A 21,114-nucleotide genomic window follows, 5' to 3' on the forward strand; every position below is an offset into this window, starting at 1 on the left:
AGACTGAGCAAAACAACAGCAGTACAATAGGGCTTTTTAAAATTCCATGTAAATTTGCAATTTACTTGTAGATCCAAATATATTAAATTTACTGCATATCCTTTTGTAAACGTAAATACTTGATATTTGCAGACATTCCTTCCTCGTTTTGAAGATTCAAATACCAAGTTCACATGCAAACCACATTGCTTCTGCCTCAAAGCAGAATAAATTAGATTTAGCAATTTCCATCACAGCCAGAAACCAATTCACCAAATGCAACAATTCAAACTGAACAGTTCTGCTAGTTGCGCACATAAAAGTCCCATACCCCATTTGACACTGAAGCCATAGGGTCTGATAGGGCCCCTGATGCAGGGTCTGGAGGGGGGTCCGGGTTTGTCTGGACTGGTTTTACACACCAGCACTTCACTGGGACTGCTCCTGCCCTCCAAGTTAGAGGCTATGAGCTGCAAGACACAAAGTAAGACAAAATAAGCAAAGGATGGGCTGAGAACAAGGGAGAGACAGGAGTATGAAGGTGGAGTGTGAAATGTATGCACTCAAGTGGCATAAAAGCTCAAGTCAAGTGGCATAAAACAGATTTTTTTCTGGGTGGTTACTAGGACATTTCTATGTGTTTGATCCTCTTGGCCCTCCTTCTATGAAAGTCTATAGGATTCTTTTCACCTGTTGTATTGTCTGCCAGGCAAAAATTATTAGTCCGACTGCTTAGGAAAATAACAGTACACTTGAAATGAAAAGAAAAAAAAAAACTCTCCGAACAAACCTGCATGATTTGAGGTACCATTCATCCCTGAGGTATCATTGAGGGATCATTCATTCCCCCAGGGTAAAAGGCACATTTAATTTAATTTTCTCCCCAAACACTAAATAGCAACAAAACTACCACAGCACTTTCCTAAACACCTGTTTGTCAATATACACTGCAAACCTTTCCAGATTCATGAGATTATTGCATTCAGTGTCTAAATGTTACGAATTGTGTGGGAAGGAGGAGAAGGCAGACGGGAGGTGCGGATCCAATCGCGGCTTTTATTAACAAACAAATAATAACCATACAAACTCAGGAACAAAATAAAAGGGTCCACAATGGGAAAAGGAAACTAAAACACGGCAGAACATAGAGGGGCAAAAACACCCACAACGAAAAGGGAACCTCGAGCGAACAAGAAGATGAAGGAACAGCGAACATGAACAACATATCAACATTCAACAAACGACAAAGGAACGGGAAAACAAGCGGGTTTAAATAGACAGGACACGGTGATAACAAAATCACGAACAGGTGCGGACAATAACACTGTGCTGGCAGAGAGAGCCGGGAAAGATGGGAAATGTAGTTTTGACACAAAGACAGTGAAATACGGGGCGGACAACAAGGAAAACGTGACATGGAACGTGAGCAGTGACGAGTGACACAGAAAACACGGGGCAGACAACACGGGAACGTAACACTAAAGTTTGATTTTGCAACAATTTTATCAAATTATTAATAATTTAAAATGTTTTACAAATGTATGTACCTAACAAAAATCCCTGATATTATTACATTTCTTTTTATACAAAACACTTAATAGTTTTGTTCAGGATGACTAAATCTGTTATGTCGTGTTATGTTTTGTCATGGTATGTCTTGTTCCCTGTTCTTTCTCTTTACTCTGTCGCCCTCTGCTGCCCTCTTTCGTTACCTCTCCTTTCCCTCTTCTCTCCTTCTCCAGCTGTTCCCTATCTTCCCTGAATACTCCGCTAATTCTCTTCCCACCTGTTCCCGTTTTCCTCTGATTGTCTTCTCTACTTCTTTCTCTGTTTTCGCTGCTTCCTTTGTCGAATTCTCACTTGAGTTTCTCTCTCCTAGGAATACATGCTCTGTCCGGTTTGTCGCTGTCCAGTCCTGTCCTGTAGGCATCCGCCTCACATAACTACCTGTTCACTCCTAGCACCCGTTATTTGTATTCTGTCCAGCTCGCCTGGCGCTGCAGAGAAGCGGACTACCACTATTGCTTCCTCGACCCTTGTCAACCCTGGGGGAGACCTACAGCCAGTTGCCGCTCACTGCTACCCTCGGCTGCTACATTGTTTCGCCTCTCAGCGTATTAAGAAGTTTTCTGTTTTTTGCATCGCTCACTCTGCGGGTTGTTTATGTTCACTTTTATTCTCTCAAGGAGAGATTTATGTTTTTCATTATTGGCAACTTGAACCTACATTAAAAGACTCCTTTTGTTAATTCGCTTTTGGGTCCTCACTTACCCTCACAACAGAAGAATTCGACCAAGATGGACCCAGCGACTCCTGATCCATTCCACTCGGCTGTCCAGTTCCAGGGAGCTATGTTGGGCAGACACGAAGAGGAGCTCTCTGCTGCGCGTCATGCCGTCGAAGCCCTGGCTGTTCAGGTCACCGATCTCACCAAGCAGATACACCTTCTTCGCCTCGACTCAGCCACCGTTTCACGACCCTCCGGCTCACCTGAACCCAGGATTAATAACCCCCCGTGCTTCGCTGGTGAGCCTACTGAATGCCGCGCGTTCCTCACTCAGTGTGACGTTGTGTTTTCTCTTCAGCCCTCTACTTACTCCCAGTGCAGAGCACGCATCGCCTATGTGATATCTCACATATCGCCATCGTTCCAACGTGCTTCAAGGCCACCACCATCATCCCCATGCCAAAGAAGTCTTCAGTGTCCTGCCTCAACGACTACCGTCCCGTCGCACTTACACCCATCATCATGAAGTGCTTCGAGAGGCTCGTCATGAGGCAGATTAAGACCCAGCTGCCCCCCTCACTAGACCCACTGCAGTTTGCGTATCGTTCAAACCGTTCAACGGACGATGCCATCACCACAACCCTCCATCTGGCCCTCACCCACCTAGACAATAAGGACTCATACGTTCGAATGCTGTTCATAGATTTCAGCTCAGCATTCAACACAATCATTCCCCAGCACCTGATTGGAAAGCTGAACCTGCTGGTCCTGGACACCTCCCTCTGCAACTGGATCCTGGACTTCCTGACTGGGAGACCTCAGTCAGTCCGGATCGGGAACAGCATCTCCACCACCACCACACTGAGCACTGGGGCCCCCAGGTCTGTGTGCTCAGTCCACTGCTGTTCACTCTGCTGACTCACGACTGTGCAGCAATGCACAGCTCGAATCACATCATCAAGTTCGCCGATGACACGACCGTGGTGGGTCTCATCAGCAAGAACAACGAGTCAGCATACAGAGAGGAGGTGCAGCGGCTGACAAACTGGTGTAGAGCCAACAACCTGTCCCTGAATGTCGACAAAACAAAAGAGATGGTTGTTGACTTTAGGAGAGCACAAGGTGAACACACTCCGCTGAACATCGACAGCTCCTCTGTGGAGATCGTCAAGAGCACCAAATTCCTTGGTGTTCACCTGGCGGAGAACCTCACCTGGTCCCTCAACACCAGCTCTATCACCAAGAAAGCCCAGCAGCGTCTCTACTTTCTTCGAAGGCTGAGGAAAGCACATCTCCCAACCCCCATCCTCACTACATTCTATAGAGGGACTATTGAGAGCATCCTGAGCAGCTGCATCACTGCCTGGTTTGGGACTTGCACCGTTTCGGACCGCAAAGCCATGCAGAGGATAGTGAGGACAGCTGAGAAGATCATTGGGGTCTCTCTTCCCTCCATCAAAGACATTTACAAAAAACACTGTACCCACAAAGCAACCAGCATTGTGGACGACCCCACACACCCCTCACACAAACTCTTTACCCTCCTCCCGTCTGGCAAGAGGTACCGAAGCATTCGGGCCCTCACGGCCAGACTGTGTAACAGCTTCTTCCCCCAAGCCATCAGACTTCTCAATACTCAGAGACTGGTTTGACACACACGTTTCCTGAGTTGCACTTTAATAACTGTCACTTTATAACTGTCTGCTACCTCAATAACTGCTATGTGCATAGAACATTATCTCATAGTATGTAATGTTTACATTTTTAGAAACTGTCATCTTTTTGCACTACTGAGTACTGGTCGGCGCTGCACTGTCTATTGTCCTGTTCATTGTCAGTAATTTGTTGTACTGTCCTGTACTGTTTGCACATGTTTGCACGTGCACTTTATATAGGTATATATAGGTAGTTTATATAGGTATTTTATTTCGTTGTGTAGTCTCATGTGGTCCTATGTTGGTCCTTTGTTGTTTTTATGTAGCACCATGGTCCTGGAGGAACGTTGTCTCGTTTTGCTGTGTACTGTACTAACTGTATATGGTTGAAACGACAATAAAAACCACTTGACTTGACTTGACTTGACTCCTCTCCGGACGGCCTCGCGAGTGGGGAACAGCGATCTGGGAGGCGGAGGCTGAATGCACCAACCGTTATTCGGACTTTAAGGAGGAGATGATAAGGGTCTTCGACCGCTCTGTTTTCGGTGAGGAAGCTTCACGGGTCTTGTCTTCACTTCGTCAGGGTATGCGATCCGTCACCGATTACTCCATTGAGTTTCGCACCCTTGCTGCCTCCTGTGATTGGAACGAGCCGGCCTTACTCACTCGTTTTTTGGAGGGACTCTGCGCGGAGGTTAAGGATGAGATTCTCTCCCGAGAGGTTCCCTCGAGTGTTGACTCTGTGATCGAGCTCGCCATCCAGATTGAGAGAAGGCTCGACCTGCTTCACCGGACTCGTGGAAAGGACTTTGCTTTTACCACTATTTCCCCCTTCTCAGTGCTACCATCCTCCTCCGGCACCGTGGCTTCCGAGCCCATGCAGCTGGGGGGCATCCGCATATCCGCTAAGGAGAGGGAGCGAAGAATTATCAAGCGCCTCTGTCTCTACTGCGGTTCTGCTGTCCATTTTGTTTCCTCTTGCCCGGTAAAAGCCAGTGCTCACCAGTAAAGGGAGAGCTACTGGTGAGCGCTACTACTATGGTCTCTCCTTCGAGGTCTTGCACTACCCTACCTGTCCATCTCCGTTGGCCCGGCGCTTCTGCCTCCTGTCTCTGGGGCCGAGGGCTGCTTTATGGACGAGACTTGGGCACGAGAGCATGATATCCCTCTAAAGAGGTTAGATGAGCCCATGGCCCTGTTTGCCTTAGACGGTAGTCCCCTTCCCAAGGTTCGGCGTGAAACACTACCTTTAACTCTCACTGTTTCTGGTAATCATAACGAGACTATTTATTTTTTTATTTTTCAGTCCCCTTTCACCCCTATAGTTTTAGGCCATCCCTGGCTAGTTCTGCATAACCCCACTATTAATTGGTCTAGGAATACCATCCTTTCTTGGAACGTGTCGTGTCATGTGACTTGTTTAATGTCTGCTGTTCCTACCCTTTCCTCTGTCTCTTCTTCACAGGAGGATCCTGGTGATTTGACGGGAGTGCCGGGGGAGTATCACGATCTGCGGGCGGTGTTCTGTCGGTCCCGGGCCACTTCTCTTCCGCCGCACCATTCGTATGACTGTAAGATTGAGCTTTTTCCGGGTACCACTCCGCCTTGGGGTAGACTTTACTCGCTGTCGGCTCCTGAACGTAAGGCCCTAGAGGATTATTTATCTGTTTCTCTCGCTGCCGGTACTATCGTTCCCTCCTCCTCGCCCGCCGGAGCAGGTTTTTTTTTGTTCAGAAGAAGGACGGATCCTTGCGCCCCTGCGTTGATTAACGAGGGCTGAATGACATAACATTTAAGAATCGTTATCCGCTTCCTCTTATGTCATCGGCCTTCGAGATCCTGCAGGGAGCCAAGATTTTTACTAAGTTGGACCTTCGTAACGCTTACCATCTCGTTCGCATTATGGAGGGGGAGAGTGGAAAACGGATTTTAACACTCCGCTAGGACACTTTGAATATCGGGTTCTCCCGTTTGGCCTCGTTAACGCCCCGGCTGTCTTTCAGGCGCTAATTAATGACATCCTGAGAGATATGTTGAACATCTTTGTTTTCGTTTACCTCGACGATATCCTGATTTTTTTGCCGTCACTTCAAGTTCACGTCCAGCATGTTCGCCGCGTTCTTCAGCACCTGTTAGAGAACCGCCTTTACGTGAAGGCTGAGAAGTGTACTTTTCATGCCTCCTCTGTTACTTTTCTCGGCTCTATCATTTCTGAAGATTGTATCAGAATGGACCCCGCTAAGGTCCAAGCGGTTATTAATTGGCCCGTACCCAAATCACGCGTCGGGCTGCAGCGCTTTCTCGGTTTCGCTAATTTCTATCGACGTTTCATCCGTAATTTCAGTCAAGTGGCCTCCCCCCTGACTGCCCTTACGTCTGTCAAGACGCGTTTTGAATGGTCCGTTTCCGCCCAGAGGGCTTTTGATCTTCTCAAGAACCGTTTTACGTCCGCGCCCATCCTCGTTACTCCCGACGTCTCTAGACAGTTCATCGTCGAGGTTGACGCGTCCGAGGTAGGCGTGGGAGCCATCCTTTCTCAGTGCTCCTCCACTGACGACAGGGTCCACCCTTGCGCGTACTTTTCTCATCGCTTATCGCCGTCTGAACGTAACTATGATGTGGGAGACCGCGAGCTGCTCGCCATCCGCTTAGCTCTAGGCGAGTGGCTCCAGTGGTTGGAGGGCGCTACCGTTCCATTTGTCGTCTGGACCGACCATAGAAACCTTGAGTATATTCGTTCCGCCAAGCGTCTTAACGCCCGTCAGTCCCGTTGGGCCCTGTTTTTCGCCCGTTTTGAATTTATTATTTCTTACCGCCCTGGCTCCAAGAACACCAAGCCTGATGCGTTATCGCGCCTCTTTAATTCCTCAGAAGTCCCCGCGGATCCCGAGGGGATTCTCCCTGAGGGACGCATCCTCGGATCGGCTGTCTGGGGTATTGAGAGGCAGGTTAAACAAGCACTCACCCGCGCCCCCGCACCACGCACCTGCCCCAAACACCTTCTTTTTGTCCCTGTCCCCACTCGCCTGGCCGTTCTTCAGTGGGCCCACTCAGCCAAGCTGGCTGGTCACCCCGGCGTTCGGGGCACGCTTGCTTCCATTCGCCAGTGTTTTTGGTGGCCCTCTCGGGAACGTGACACACGTCGTTTCGTGGCTGCTTGCTCCGTTTGCACGCAGACTAAGTCTGGGAACTCTCCTCCTTCTGGACTTCTCAGACCGCTCCCCATCCCCTCTCGACCTTGGTCGCACCTCGCCTTAGACTTTGTTACCGGGCTCCCTTCGTCGGCGGGTAAGACCTTTATTCTCACGGTCATCGACCGGTTTTCTAAGGCGGCTCATTTTATTCCCCTCGCCAAACTTCCCTCTGCTAAGGAGATGGCGCAAATCATCGTCGAGAATATTTTTAGAATTCATGGCCTCCCATCCGACATTGTCTCCGACAGAGGTCCGCAATTCACGTCTCAGTTTTGGAAGGAGTTTTGTCGTTTGATTGGTGCTTCCGTCAGTCTCTCGTCCGGCTTCCACCCTCAATCTAACGGTCAAGCCGAACGGGCCAATCAGACTGTTGGTCGCATTTTGCGCAGTCTTTCGTTCTGCAATCCCACGTCCTGGGCCGAGAACCTCCCCTGGGCGGAGTACGCCCACAACTCGTTGCCTTCGTCTGCCACCGGTTTGTCTCCCATTCAGTGTAGCCTCGGGTACCAACCCCCGCTCTTCTTGTCCCAACTCGCCGATTCCTGCGTTCCGTCCGCCCAAGCTTTTGTGCAACGTTGCGAGCGCACTTGGAGGGGTGTGCGGTCTGCCCTTTGCCGCTATAAAGATCAGACCGTGAGAGCTGCCAACAAGCGTAGAACTAAGAGCCCTCGATATTGCCGCGGCCAGAAGGTATGGCTCTCCACTCCCAACCTTCCCCACAAATCCGCCTCTCGTAAATTGACCCTGCGCTTCATCGGTCCGTTCCGTATCTCTCAAATCATCAGCCCCGTTGCGGTACGACTCCTCCTTCCCCGCCACCTCCGACGCATTCACCCGGTCTTCCATGTCTCTTGCATTAAACCCGCTGTGCGTTCTTCCACTCGTCCTGTTTCCCCCCCATTCTGGTTGAGGGCGCTCCAATCTACAGGGTCCGCAGGATCCTGGATATGCGTTCTCGGGGTCGTGGGCATCAGTATCTGGTTGACTGGGAGGGATACGGTCCCGAGGAGAGAAGTTGGGTTCCCTCTCGGGACGTGCTGGACCGCTCGCTCATCGATGATTTCCTCCGGAGCCGCCAGGGTTCTTCCTCGGGAGCACCTGGAGGCGCTCGTTGAGGGGGGGTACTATTATGTCGTGTTATGTTTTGTCATGGTATGTCTTGTTCCCTGTTCTTTCTCTTTACTCTGTCGCCCTCTGCTGCCCTCTTTCGTTACCTCTCCTTTCCCTCTTCTCTCCTTCTCCAGCTGTTCCCTATCTTCCCTGAATACTCCGCTAATTCTCTTCCCACCTGTTCTCGTTTTCCTCTGATTGTCTTCTCTACTTCTTTCTCTGTTTTCGCTGCTTCCTTTGTCGAATGCTCACTTGAGTTTCTCTCTCCTAGGAATACATGCTCTGTCCGGTTTGTCGCTGTCCAGTCCTGTCCTGTAGGCATCCGCCTCACATAACTACCTGTTCACTCCTAACACCCGTTATTTGTATTCTGTCCAGCTCGCCAGGCGCTGCGAGAGAAGCGGACAACCACTATTGCTTCCTCGACCCTTGTCAACCCTGGGGGAGACCTACAGCCAGTTGCCGCTCACTGCTACCCTCGGCTGCTACATTGTTTCGCCTCTCAGCGTATTAAGAAGTTTTCTGTTTTTTGCATCGCCCACTCTGCGGGTTGTTTATGTTCACTTTTATTCTCTCAAGGAGAGATTTATGTTTTTCATTATTGGCAACTTGAACCTACATTAAAAGACTCCTTTTGTTAATTCGCTTTTGGGTCCTCACTTACCCTCACAACAAAATCTCTGTATTTTGGTTAAAAAGCCCCCCTGGTTGTATTTGTTTATGGAATACTTGAGATGTAATGAAACACCAATTGTGTTTAAAATTAACAGGAAATGGTTAATCCTTTTCTGAAGTAGTTATTTTTAAGTTATTTTGATTGTATTGCTTTTTGATGTAATCCAGATAAACTATTTTGGAATTGTCTGTCTTTCCCCATTTCAAATAGATGCCTATTTGAATTGCCTATGCCTAGTGCTTACATAGACAACTGATGGTCAGGGGTGTTGCAAATATGGGTTCAGAGTGATATAAAATGTCTTAAATGGACTTTGGATAAGGCAGCTATCAAAATTACATCATGATTAAGATTCCTCTCAATTCTCACTAAATTAAGGATTATTCAGAAATAGTAGCAGGACTTTACACACAGCCTGATAAAGGGCTTTTGTATGCAAACAATTGGTCACAAATACAGAGATAATGACAAAAACACTTTTACACACTCCCATTATTTTCACTTGTAGCCTTAATGGATGCCTCCACTTATGAAGTACAAAAAAAGCCCTGAGAGGCATGCTCATTATTCAAAGGAATTACTGTTAATTATAAAAGTACTAAAGCCACTAAATACTCACTGCATTAAAGCAGCACTTGATGTGGGCTGTGGTCTGTTTGTTATTAGATAGCAGAGTCCTCTATGTGAACATGAAAATATCTCAAATAATAGGATAAAAAAAAAAAAACTATGGTATGAGTTATTGTTACACTATGAGGTTAATGAAGTTAATTAACAATTTATGATTCAAGGCTTAAAGAGAGAGTTGACCCGAAAATAACAATTCCGTCAACCTTTACTCACCCTCATGTTGTTGCAAAACTGAATGACTTTCTTCAATGGAACACAAAAGAGATGTAAGGCGAATGTTAAGAGACCGACAGCCTCAGTCACCATTTACTTTTATTGTATTGGGGTCTTGTGCTCCACTGAAGAAAGAAAGTAATATGGGGGGGGGGGACTATCCCTTTAATTTGTAAGATGTCCTTGTAATACAAAAAAAAAAAACCACATGCTTGAAATACACATACGTTACGCTGCTCACCCTCACATGTAAACAAAACATTTCGTACCTGTGAAGAGCATGTGTCAAGCAGAGCACTAATCACTAGTACACTGTGCATGACCAAAACATGAGGTTATTATGACTTGACAAGGAATATTTGATAAGTACTTCATAGAAAAGCATTATGCTCTTCAACACAGACAAATCTTTGGTATTTTTGAACATAACAATAACAACCATTAAGCATTTATTGTGACACATGTGTTGTGGATGAGCTTCCTAATACCTTTGTATGAGTTTATGGTTTCCTGCCACAAGGAGGACAGGATTTACTATAATATTGGCAAAAATCATGTTTGAACAAAATGTATTAAGACAAGCCCTTTGACACTTTTATTGATAGGACACAGAAAAAGGACAGGAAATTATGGTGGAAGACGGCGGAACGGAATCAAGAACTAACATGAAAATATAAGGAGGTTTTTTAATATTCAATAAAGTAACTGCGTTAACCAATCAACTATGGTAATAGTGTAATTCAATGGTAATACCAAATTAACAAGCACTACATTAAAGTATGAATAAAGTATGAAGAATGAACAGTGTGAAAGAGGTAACAGGATTGGACAAATGCAGCTTATGACGGACACGCAGCCTGTCAATGGAGCTGCTCTTCTCTTCTGTGGAAATGTTACCAAACAGTTCATCTGTTTGTCTTTCGTCTTTTGAAATTCCCCGCAAATTCAGTGTTAACCCTGCTCCAGAGCAGGGTTTTTATAACCCTGGGTAAAAAGTGGTGCTAACTCACTTTCAAAATTACAGTATGAAACATTGGTTTACCCGGGGTTAAAAGGGGGTTTGAGAATGAAGATAACCCGGGGTTAAGCGCAATGTGAAAAGCCCTCTTAATTACTGTAGCAACAATTTGGTTCAAAATGCCAGAGGAAAGTCTTTGACCAAAACATTGCCATCTAATAAAGATTAGAAAGCTTTTTCAGTTGCAGGTTTGTTTTATTGTATCCATTGTATTGACGGTGTCCTACTGTGTCCGCAACCACTCAGATGTGCGAGGGATGCTTACTAATATTAGAAGCTAAATGAATAAAATGACATTCACTCACCCTGAATTTATACTGTGTGCTTCTTTTCAGGCCCTCTACAGTACATGTCAAGTTTTCTCCAGTGTACTTTGGGTGAAACTCTGCTCCCTGCAGAAATAGACACAAACAGCACAACGCAGTTGTTGGTCACAATTTAAACCTCATCAAGACTTTTTAATATCTGCATTAACAGATTATCATAAGTGCTTCTCATTAGAATATAATGAGTTTCCATTTAAGAGACGAAGCACTGGAGCATGTTGTTAGCATGTTCTGTAATGACATACAATGTTCTCTTCCTGGATCTCGATTGTGTATGTGACAGGCTCCTCAGCAGTGCAGCCATCTGGTCGGTTCCACTCCAGCGTGATCCAAGAGATGCCGGCACGAACCAGCCGGGGAGAGTGGGGAAGGTGGGGCAAACTTCCAGTCGTGTAGAACACCACCTCAGGACTAAAGCCACTGACAAACAAGATTTACAGAAAAATACATACACATAGAAAGCAGCATGTAAAATGGCCATGCCACATACACAATTACCTGCCACGTACAGAACAATGTGAGGGGAAGTAAATATCTTAAAAGTTTTGTAGTTGATTATTCAGTAGGACATTTTGCCTGAAATTGACAACACCATGTTCATTAACATCCTTCTCAGGTTTGACACCGTTTGATTGAGTTTCTCTAGCAGAGCTGCAGTCCAAATAACTTCCAAAGTCTATTAACGAATTGAAATATTTCCCTCTCTCCTCTCTATGAAAGCTTTAAATCCACTTTCATCCAATTAACTGGTTGTGACAAGTTTACAAGAGCCCACATTATTTACTGTGTGTGGGAGAGTGTCTACAACTGCCACTGGGAAACTGAATTTCAACTGATGTTAAATGAGTTTCTCTCACTTAAGTAATAAAAAATGCCCTCCTCAGACTGCTCTAAAGGTGGTTGGCTGGAGGTAGAGTCTCATATTTCTCCCTGATGGAGGAGAGGAGAGATGGCCTTGCTTTTCCATCTCCCTTCAACAACCTTGTTTATGCCCACTAGACCAAACATTACACTTCCGTCTGATTCAGCTTTAACTGTGAGAATGGAGCATGATCACCTGATTGCCTGTCTGACAATGTTTATGGACTGTGGTGGTGGGGGCGTGGTTGAGCGCTGGCTTGTGAACAGAGAGCAAGATCAGGAGATGAGAACGATAAAGATCATCACCAGGCAATAACTGTCTTTAACAGCTGTTTGTCATTGCTATGAGAGTTGGAGATGGATTTAAGAGCGAGCCGGACACCAGTGAGGGAGAGAGAGCTACCAGACACACCCCGAGACTCCGTTAAGGTGTGTGCGCTGAAAAGCATGATTATTGAGTGAGGTGCTGAAAAGCCAATTTTGTGTTATAAAATAAATACAGTTTGAGTTGTATTCGCAGTCTCCCGCTTCCTCCTTGCAACCTCATTACGAACATTGTTACATTGTCACATTTTTGTGTATCTGACACAAATCTGTTGACTGTTTTGTAGTCTGAACAGCAAAGAAAAAACAATGAAAGCAGATGTTTACAAGCCCACATTCATTTGTGGTTTGACATTGGATTAAAATAAATTTTTTGTAAATGTGTCTCAGTCCTAATGGTTGATAGATTTCTCGTTATTTGTGACACAGTGTATATGTAATGCTATGCAAATTGCACAAAACAGCCAGTAGCAGATTATAAATGTGTTGATTTTTGCTCACCCCTCACATTGCGAAATTATGTGACATTCACCATGTAGTGAGTGACTGAACGTGTCAGCAAGTGTAAAATGACGTTGTTGGCAATATTCCTTTCATGCTCTCATTGACTACACCATTTGATCAAATGGATCACATTTTATCTCCTTCAAAATGACAGTCCAAAGATCAGATTTGAAAACCAAATCAGATTTTTGTGCAGTGTGAACAAAGCCACAAAGTTTTTTTTAAGTGAGCTGCGAAAGCGTGGGGCAAAGGAAAATTCAGAGAGAGCAGCAATGGCCATCTGTTATCCTTCATAAAGGTGACTTTATGGCTCTCTTCCTCCATTAAGAATTGAGATGATACTATCAGATAAAATAAGGATTATGGGATTGTTTATGTCACACACAGGGTTTAATAATATGCATCAGGTACAGCAACCCTTATGAAGAGACTTGTTACCCATGAATTATCTCCATTCAATGCAAAGTCTTAGGCTATGTCCCAAATTGCATTCTATCAGCCCTTAAAAGTATGCACGATTCCAATCACACCGCAAAAAAATATTCTTCTGTTTTAAAAAAAAAGTTTTAGCATTTTTGCTTCAAGTAAATGTATCTTGTTTTAAAGATGCTTAGATCATTTTACTGGAACAATACAAAAATACTGATTTAGAAAAAGATTTTTGAAGTGTTATGCATCCTAAATCACAATGCATTGGTTATCTTTTGGCTTTTTCGAGTGCTTAACCCTTTTATGCTCTAGCAGTGTAGCTATTACTGGGTCAAACTGGCCCAACATGATGAAATACAGTTCAAAAGTAACATTTCACTGTTTGTGACTGAGTGTTTAAGAGAAACACGGTGACAGTAAAAGCATTTTACAATGAAACGGTGAAATAATATTTGAGGAGGACGTCAAGTATCAGGCAGAAAAGAACGTCATGTTTCTGAAAGGTTGACGTAAAGTTGTTGTGTTAAAGTGGCTGTGTTAAACTCTAAAACGGGTCAAAATGACCCACAACAGCACAGAAGCACTCAAAACGGCAAAGAAATCTGGGCCGAAGCTAAAACAGCAAATTGTTTTGGTCTAAAATGAACAAAGTTAAATCATGAATAATAAGGGGATGAAGTTAGCTAGATGCTAATGCTTACATGCAAACATTGACAGTAAACAATAAAGGGGTCTATGGACATTATTCACACTAGCGCAATCTTCGCCAGTTTTAATGGGAATGACAACAAGGCTGTGAGGGATAGACTTACAGTTTCTTCAATGGGCTGTACTGCAGTGTAAAGTGTTATTGGATGGTTCCGCAGAAAAAAACATTGATCAAATATCTAAGAAAATTCAGTATACAAAAAAACTTCACAAAATGAGTGGTGGAAAATCAGATGTGATCTTTATACCCTTCGTGCCATTGAAGAGATGGTAAGTCTATCCGTCACAGCTTTGTTGTCATTCCCATTCAAAATAAAAGATGGCGCTAGCGCGAATAAGGTCTATGGTGTCAAGACACAATTTAACAATGTGGTACTACAGTGTGTGCAAATACGGGGTTATTTCCCATTACTAGTTAAGTACACTGCCCTTCAAAGGCAAATCACATTATCTATGGCAAAGACACCCAATTTCATTCATAACTCAATTTTGACAAAATGTGTAGTTACTGCCTTTTTCCTTTCCATGGCAAATTGTGATTCAGTTCAAATGTTCATGTCTGCATGTGTACGTCCATGCACATGTATCTGTAGTGATACCTCATTCCAATGTCATTGCGTGCCGCCACCCGAAACGTGTAGGCCATGGCTGAACACAGGCGAGTGAGTTTGTAGTGCCTTTGGCTTCCAAAGTAACATTCTCTGAAAATGTTGTTCTTTTTGCCCTAATAGATAAAGCAGATGATTAACAAACTTGAATACCAGGTTCAGAAATGAACTAGGGCTTGGGGCACAAAGGCCACCGAAAAGACAAAGTTGCTCCACATATTTTAAATGTATTGTTGTATTATTGTTAATGTATGTTAAAATATGTTATTTGTGTTATGATATCATGTGCAATATTTACAAAAAAATTTTTTATTTGATGTTGATATGATTTTAAAGGTGACAGCCATAATTCTTAGAAATGAAAATGTATTTCCATTAAGTGATTTAAATGAAGCATTTGACACAGAGAGTGCAGTGTGTGTTTTCTTATGGCTGTAAAAAAATAGGCCAACTATTGAACTTTCATAATAATAATAATAATAATAATACAAAAAATGTATACTAGCAGAGTTTATTGTGTTATGACATCTTGAGCAATATTTACAGAGCTTTTGTACTTGATGTTGATTTAATTTTATTATAGCCATAATTGTTCAGATTGAAAATTATTTATATAAAGTGATTCAACTGAAGCATTTGACATAAAAAGAGAGCGAACTGTGTGTTTTTATATGGTGGAAACAAAAAATAAATAACAAATAACCCTGAGCTGATAATGGATTCCAATTCCAAGGGGCAAATATTGCCATTTAATAAAAATGACAATAAAAATATTTGAGACATTTGCTGATACTCTACTCAAGCCAGAATGAAGGAAAAATCCAACCATCGAAGTGAAGTATATTGTAATTGTGTGTAATCGAACATTTCAGACAACACACTGGCAAAAATCAATGAAAGCACTCAGCTTCTAGAAGCCACTGTAACAATGACTGGAGTGAGAAATGGAGTGGCAAAAGTGTGCTTTGGTCTGTAAAGGATGAATAGACACATCACTCAGATATGTTTGGGGGAAACATTTCAGAACTGGTCAGTGAATAAGTACATATAAAAATATGGCTGATGTTACAGAGAGACATTGAAAAATGTGTAAAATGTATTCAACCAAGAGACCCCTTAACTTAATATTTTTAACAACAGAACTCAACTTTTTTTTAAAATTGATATACATCAAAGAATTTGGAATTACCTCATCCCACTCTAAAAGGTAACTGGTGATTTTTGATCCATTATCAACTGGTGCCTAAAGAGAGAGAGAGAGAGAGAGAGAGAGAGAGCGAGAAAGGACTTCACAAAAAGTTTGAAAACGTATTTTCCTTTTTGTGACATTTCCTGATGAAAATAATATAACGGGAAGTTCTATTTGTGTACTGGATCATGTTAATTTGTCATGTTTAAAACTGTGAGAAGGATTGAGCACCTTTATATCTCAGAGGCTAATTACACTTTCAAGGTTCTCATCTGTAATAAAACTTCACAGTTTCAGCCTTGTATTACAGTACATTACAATGTACTTTCAAAGGGGAATTATCACTGGTTACAGTGTGCTAGATGTCCAATCTTTTTTAAAGGGATAGATACAATTCAAAATATTTGAGTTATAAAACCTTTACTCACCCCCCTGTTGTTCCAAACAAGAATAACTTTATTTTCCTCAATGGAACAAAAAGGGGATGTTTGCTGGATGTCTCAATTCTAAGGAGTCAAAATTCTGCTTAGAATATCCTTTTGTATAAGAAAGTCATACAGGTTATGACAGAATTTTTATTTTTCAGTAAACCCTTTAATCTTTGCCTGGGAAACCAAGAAATATAAGATAGCAGTCAATCATTTTATTCTTGTATAGTTTCAGTGTTCAAGTTCTACAGTATGTTTGTGTTGAGCATGGTCGTACCTTCCACTGCAGTGTGACTGTGCTCTTTGTGCGATGGGAGAGTATAGGGGGCAGTGGGCAGTCTGGGGTACTGCTGTGGGTAGTAAAGTCCCCCACTTCTGAACATGAGCCTTTCACTGAATTGCACACTGCGTTCACTCTGAAGCAGAAAAAAAATACATTTAGGAGGCAGAGTTGTGGGGGTAGTGACTGATTCTTTCCTGCATGTGTATGTGTTCCTTGGGAATCGAAACACTGAACTTGATATTGCCATAGTGCCAGATGAGCAACAGGAACATACACAACTTGGCCAAAAGTGTGTGGACACCCAAACACTACACCCATATGTGTAGAAGGTGTGATTTCAAAACCATTAGAATTAATAGATAGGTGGGTGGTCCTGCTATAAAAGCTTTCAATCTTCCAGGAAGGTTTTCAAAGGCTGTGGGGTTTTCTCCCATTCACAGACAAGAGCATCAGTAAGGACAGACTCTGATGCTGGGCAATGAGGTCTGGATTACAGTCAGTATTTTAATTCATCCAAAAGGTATGCAGTGTAATGGGGTTCAAGTCTGAGCTTTGTGGAGTAAACAATGTCATTATGGGTCTTACTTACCTAGGAAATGTCCTGCTGAATTGGTCAGAAAATATATTCCCCATTCTTTCAAAAATGTTCACGGAGATTACATGGCAGAATGCTTTAGTATTGGGTGTATCTGATATCCAATCCCAATAATTAGAACAGGGCGAGGGCATTCAAATTATTTTGGCCATGTAGTACAAGTAAAAAAACATGAGCTCAAATTCATTATCAGCTGTATGCCATCAGCCCTGGCATTTGCAATGATCTATTACACTACAATCAGAAGTTCAACATGTTTTCTAATTGAGGGTGTACTGCTTTTACAATGCAGGTAATTGAGTTAAGAATGCCTTAATAGGGTCATGATTTACAATTTTTATTTTAATATGTTCCATTAAGTTCACTTATAATATTAGTCATGTTTATTTGCACAAAAAACATATATTTGGAACACATGTTCATTTTCCACCATCATTCTGACCCTCTGTCAGAAACTCTCAGTTTTGGTGCTGCTTCTCCTTTAAAACTTGACAGTTAATGTCCATTGTTATGATTGGATCTCTGCTCTTGAATGACCTGCTCTCTACTTGCAATCTCACTACTCACCACTACTGGGCAAGGCTACGGAAGTAATAAGATAAAGTAGTCATTGATGTGTTGTTGAGGCAGTCAGATGCAAATGTATACCACAGTGTGACATCACAAATGAGTCGTTTTGACAGCTTGGTTTTAACAAATGCTCTTTTTGCAGTGAAGAGGAAGATTTCAGTTTGCACGTTATGTTTTTATAGTAAAATGAACTCTTATAAGTTAAAAGATCAATTAAATTGTATTCATCATGTCATGACCCCTTTAAAGCGCTACACATCACCTAAATGCTTTTCCTGTGTGAAAAGGGTGGAACAAAAATTATTTCAAAGCATTTACCAACAGGTTCCTTAGATTAATAAAGAGAAGCTAAAAATAAATAACTATCACCCTTAAGTACAAATGGCGTATTCAAGTTCAACTCTAACTGCAGAGAAGAAGAGACTCTGACATTATTCCACAATATTTCAAACAGATGTATGCTACATAGTAAGAGTCTTATGTTAGTATGCTAATCTGAAAATATCCTCAGGTACCAGTCCAAATTTCAATTCAGCACTATGAATTCTGGGTACTGAAGGTGAGCCACTAACAAAGAGCTCCTACTGATGAGACTAAGAATGCCAAGAATCCATGTGCTAATAGATTACATCACACTTAGGGTTGAAAGCTTCTTTGAGGAACAGTACATGCATCATGTTTATGCATGACCTTTCCAGTACCATGATGCACCAAACTCTTAGCTTAATTAATCAACCGTAACAGAAAAACCATTAAAGGGAGATTTAGGTAGATCTGTGGTGATTAAATAACTGGGGACATTCCATTAACGTGAACTTCATTGACAAAAAAGATCAAATAAAAACTGCAGATAATCGGAGCATATTGTACAAGACAATAGAGATCATCAGATCAGCATGAATCCCTGTCCAGTCACTGTTCGAGCTGTTCGCTCTCGCACATGGGAGAGTTTAATTGGAGGTAAAAGCTACACTTACCTGACGTGGTAATCTGTTGCTGGTCTAAGATCTTTTAAGTTGCACTCCAAAGCCTCTCCACTGAAATGACAGACACATAATAATTATTGACATTAATGGGTGCCAGCAATAAAGTTTTAGTATTCACAGAGACTGTTTATCAGGGATGTTATTGACTTGTTGAACAGGACAACTGCTCAAGGGAAAAAACACACTTGTTACTGATTGTTTTGAATCTCTTTGAGAGGTGTCTCTAAGGGCTGTTGACAGGGCATGAGGGGTCCACTGATTGTCTTTCCTGCCTGTTGTCTAATTATTGAATCATAAAGGTCCTGGAGGGAAGACAGGCTGCATCTAATGATTGTTTCCATTCATTGGATACAGCATTCATGTCTAACATTGTTTATTTATGAGTGGGTGTTTCTTCAAGTATGGGCGTCAACAAATGCCACCACCACATCTGAAGTCGCCAATTTAGTTAGTTGTGGAATGACATTTTAAATATCTTGGAATAAATTACCCTTTTACCTTGTTTAGGCTAATTTCATAGCTAGCATTTTATGTATCCTATACACAATGAAATCATATTTTCAGACTGACTTTTTAACAAGAGACTTCTGTCTCTTGATAGCTTTTTTTTTTTTAATCGAAATGTTCACTGGCATAGCCAAAATCAAACCGTGAAAATATTTTTTTCTTTTTCGTCTAGTTTTTCTTTGATTATATTTATTTATCTTTAAATATATATTTTTTTTCACATCACTGGAATCCACTTTGTTGCACTTTTGGAATAAAATCGCACTGGAACTTACATAATTATATAACATTTCCCTTCACCCCTGACCACTGCACCTTTTGTATAATTTGACAAATTTACAGCTTTATGGGAAAATAACGCAATTATAAAACATATCAATGACTCTTAAGCAGGCTAAACAGTAAGTTGTTAGTTGCAGAGAGGGAGTATTTCTTTACCTATATATGATGTGGTACTGGCCATTTCGGCCCTTGTCTGAGAGAGTGACCTCATAGCTGCAGGTGAATGGATGTCCGTTACTGTGTCTGTCTCTGTTCTGGAGGCCTGCTGGTGGAGCCCAGGTCAGCCTGGCTGTCTGGGCCTGAATATTAAAAACCTACAAAACAGAATAAACATAGAATGAAGGCCTGAGCATCCAGGTGCATAGCATTGCCTCAACCAATCTGTATGAATGTGCAGGACAGACAAATTGTACAGATAACAGCTAATGCTAATATATAAAGCAGCAAAATCCAGTTTAAAAAAAACAAGCAGAATTTTTTTGGGATTGCCATTTAACCCGTTTAATGCCAAATTATTTAGCTAGTGAAAGTATGAGATTTATTCTTGGTCACAAATGCAACCGGTGGGACAATACAGAGTAAGTGTGGAACAGTCATTTTGTTCAATTGCTCAATATGGCCCAACAGAAAATTGCAAACAGTAAATTAACATAATTCAATTTTTTATTTTTTTTTTTTTTTACTAACAAGCAGTTGTGGAGAAAAAGGGAATGACAAACCAAGAATAACTGCGTATTATTGTTTTTTACTTTTAATCTGTTTCATTTATTGTAATAATTATTTCAAATCTGCAATTTTATAATGGATGTCAATCAGTCACCTATTCAAAAATGGGTCTCTGTATATTCTCAGTGGTCACAATTGTGATTACTTCAATGTTTACTTGTCCTCTGAGCATGGTGTACTGTTTACGTTATGAGGTACAGTAATCTTATAAATAAATCAATAAAAGACGCTATAAACATTATTCTAAATATGGTAGTTGCATGTGTATCATGACAGTTATTTTTTGCTTCCTTTAATGGATTTCTGACACAGACTTAATGTTTAGTGGAGCACAGTGGAATTAAATGGCTCTGGTCATGTAACTATTTGCACCAATCATGTAAAAATGTTCACATGAAATCAAGACAGTCTGTACTGTTATTTACAATTGACAACTCTGTGTAAAATACATCAACAAATATTTTTAGACACTTCAAATTGTACAATTGTAACTTGAGAAACTGTAGGTGTCTATCCACCATGTCAGGTAAGAAATTACTTAGATGACATCAGAAAACAAAACAAACAAAACAAAAAATAAAACAAACGAACAAGGTATTAGACAAGACTGTTTATCTCAGGTTTTTCATTCTTAAAGGGATAGTTTACGCAAAATGACAATTCTGTCACCATTTACTTACCCTTATATAGTTCCAAACCCATATGACTATGTGCACACACACAAAAAATTGCCATAATCTTTACAATGCCCTTTTTTAATACAATTGAAGTGAATCAGCAATAAATAAATAAACAAAACATTTTTGGGTGAACAGTTTCTTTAAGTATTCACCTTGTCACCTGGTAGTAATCAGGAAATAATGCAGTGCTCATTATTAATTAACTACAATAATAAACCTTAAGAATAGTTCACAACAGTCCAGAGTAAAAATGTGAGCATTTCAATAGTTCTACAAAAAAACAACTATTTGTGTGTCAAAGACATGATAGATGTTACCCATCACAGAAGTAAAGAAATAAATGGAAAGAGGTCAAGCGAGAATAAGTCTTCAGTTAACAGACAATACAGTATAACCGCAGTGA

General features: G+C 41.9%; 1 protein-coding gene across 1 annotated transcript in view; it reads right to left on the reverse strand.

The window, feature by feature from the left end:
- Window positions 1–21,114, reverse strand: part of LOC127644756 (fibronectin type III domain-containing protein 3B-like) — a 270,087-nt gene that overhangs the window by 43,632 nt on the left and 205,341 nt on the right. Inside the window, exons 8-15 of the mRNA XM_052128122.1 lie at window positions 19,462–19,619; window positions 18,508–18,567; window positions 16,360–16,498; window positions 15,655–15,708; window positions 14,457–14,581; window positions 11,277–11,451; window positions 11,011–11,097; window positions 311–449 (exon numbers count right to left, since the gene is read on the reverse strand). Of these exons, the coding sequence (XP_051984082.1) occupies window positions 311–449; window positions 11,011–11,097; window positions 11,277–11,451; window positions 14,457–14,581; window positions 15,655–15,708; window positions 16,360–16,498; window positions 18,508–18,567; window positions 19,462–19,619 (937 nt within the window). The remainder of the gene's footprint in view (window positions 1–310; window positions 450–11,010; window positions 11,098–11,276; window positions 11,452–14,456; window positions 14,582–15,654; window positions 15,709–16,359; window positions 16,499–18,507; window positions 18,568–19,461; window positions 19,620–21,114) is intronic.

The sequence above is a fragment of the Xyrauchen texanus genome, chromosome 6, assembly GCF_025860055.1.
Source record: "Xyrauchen texanus isolate HMW12.3.18 chromosome 6, RBS_HiC_50CHRs, whole genome shotgun sequence".
NCBI lineage: Eukaryota > Metazoa > Chordata > Actinopteri > Cypriniformes > Catostomidae > Xyrauchen > Xyrauchen texanus.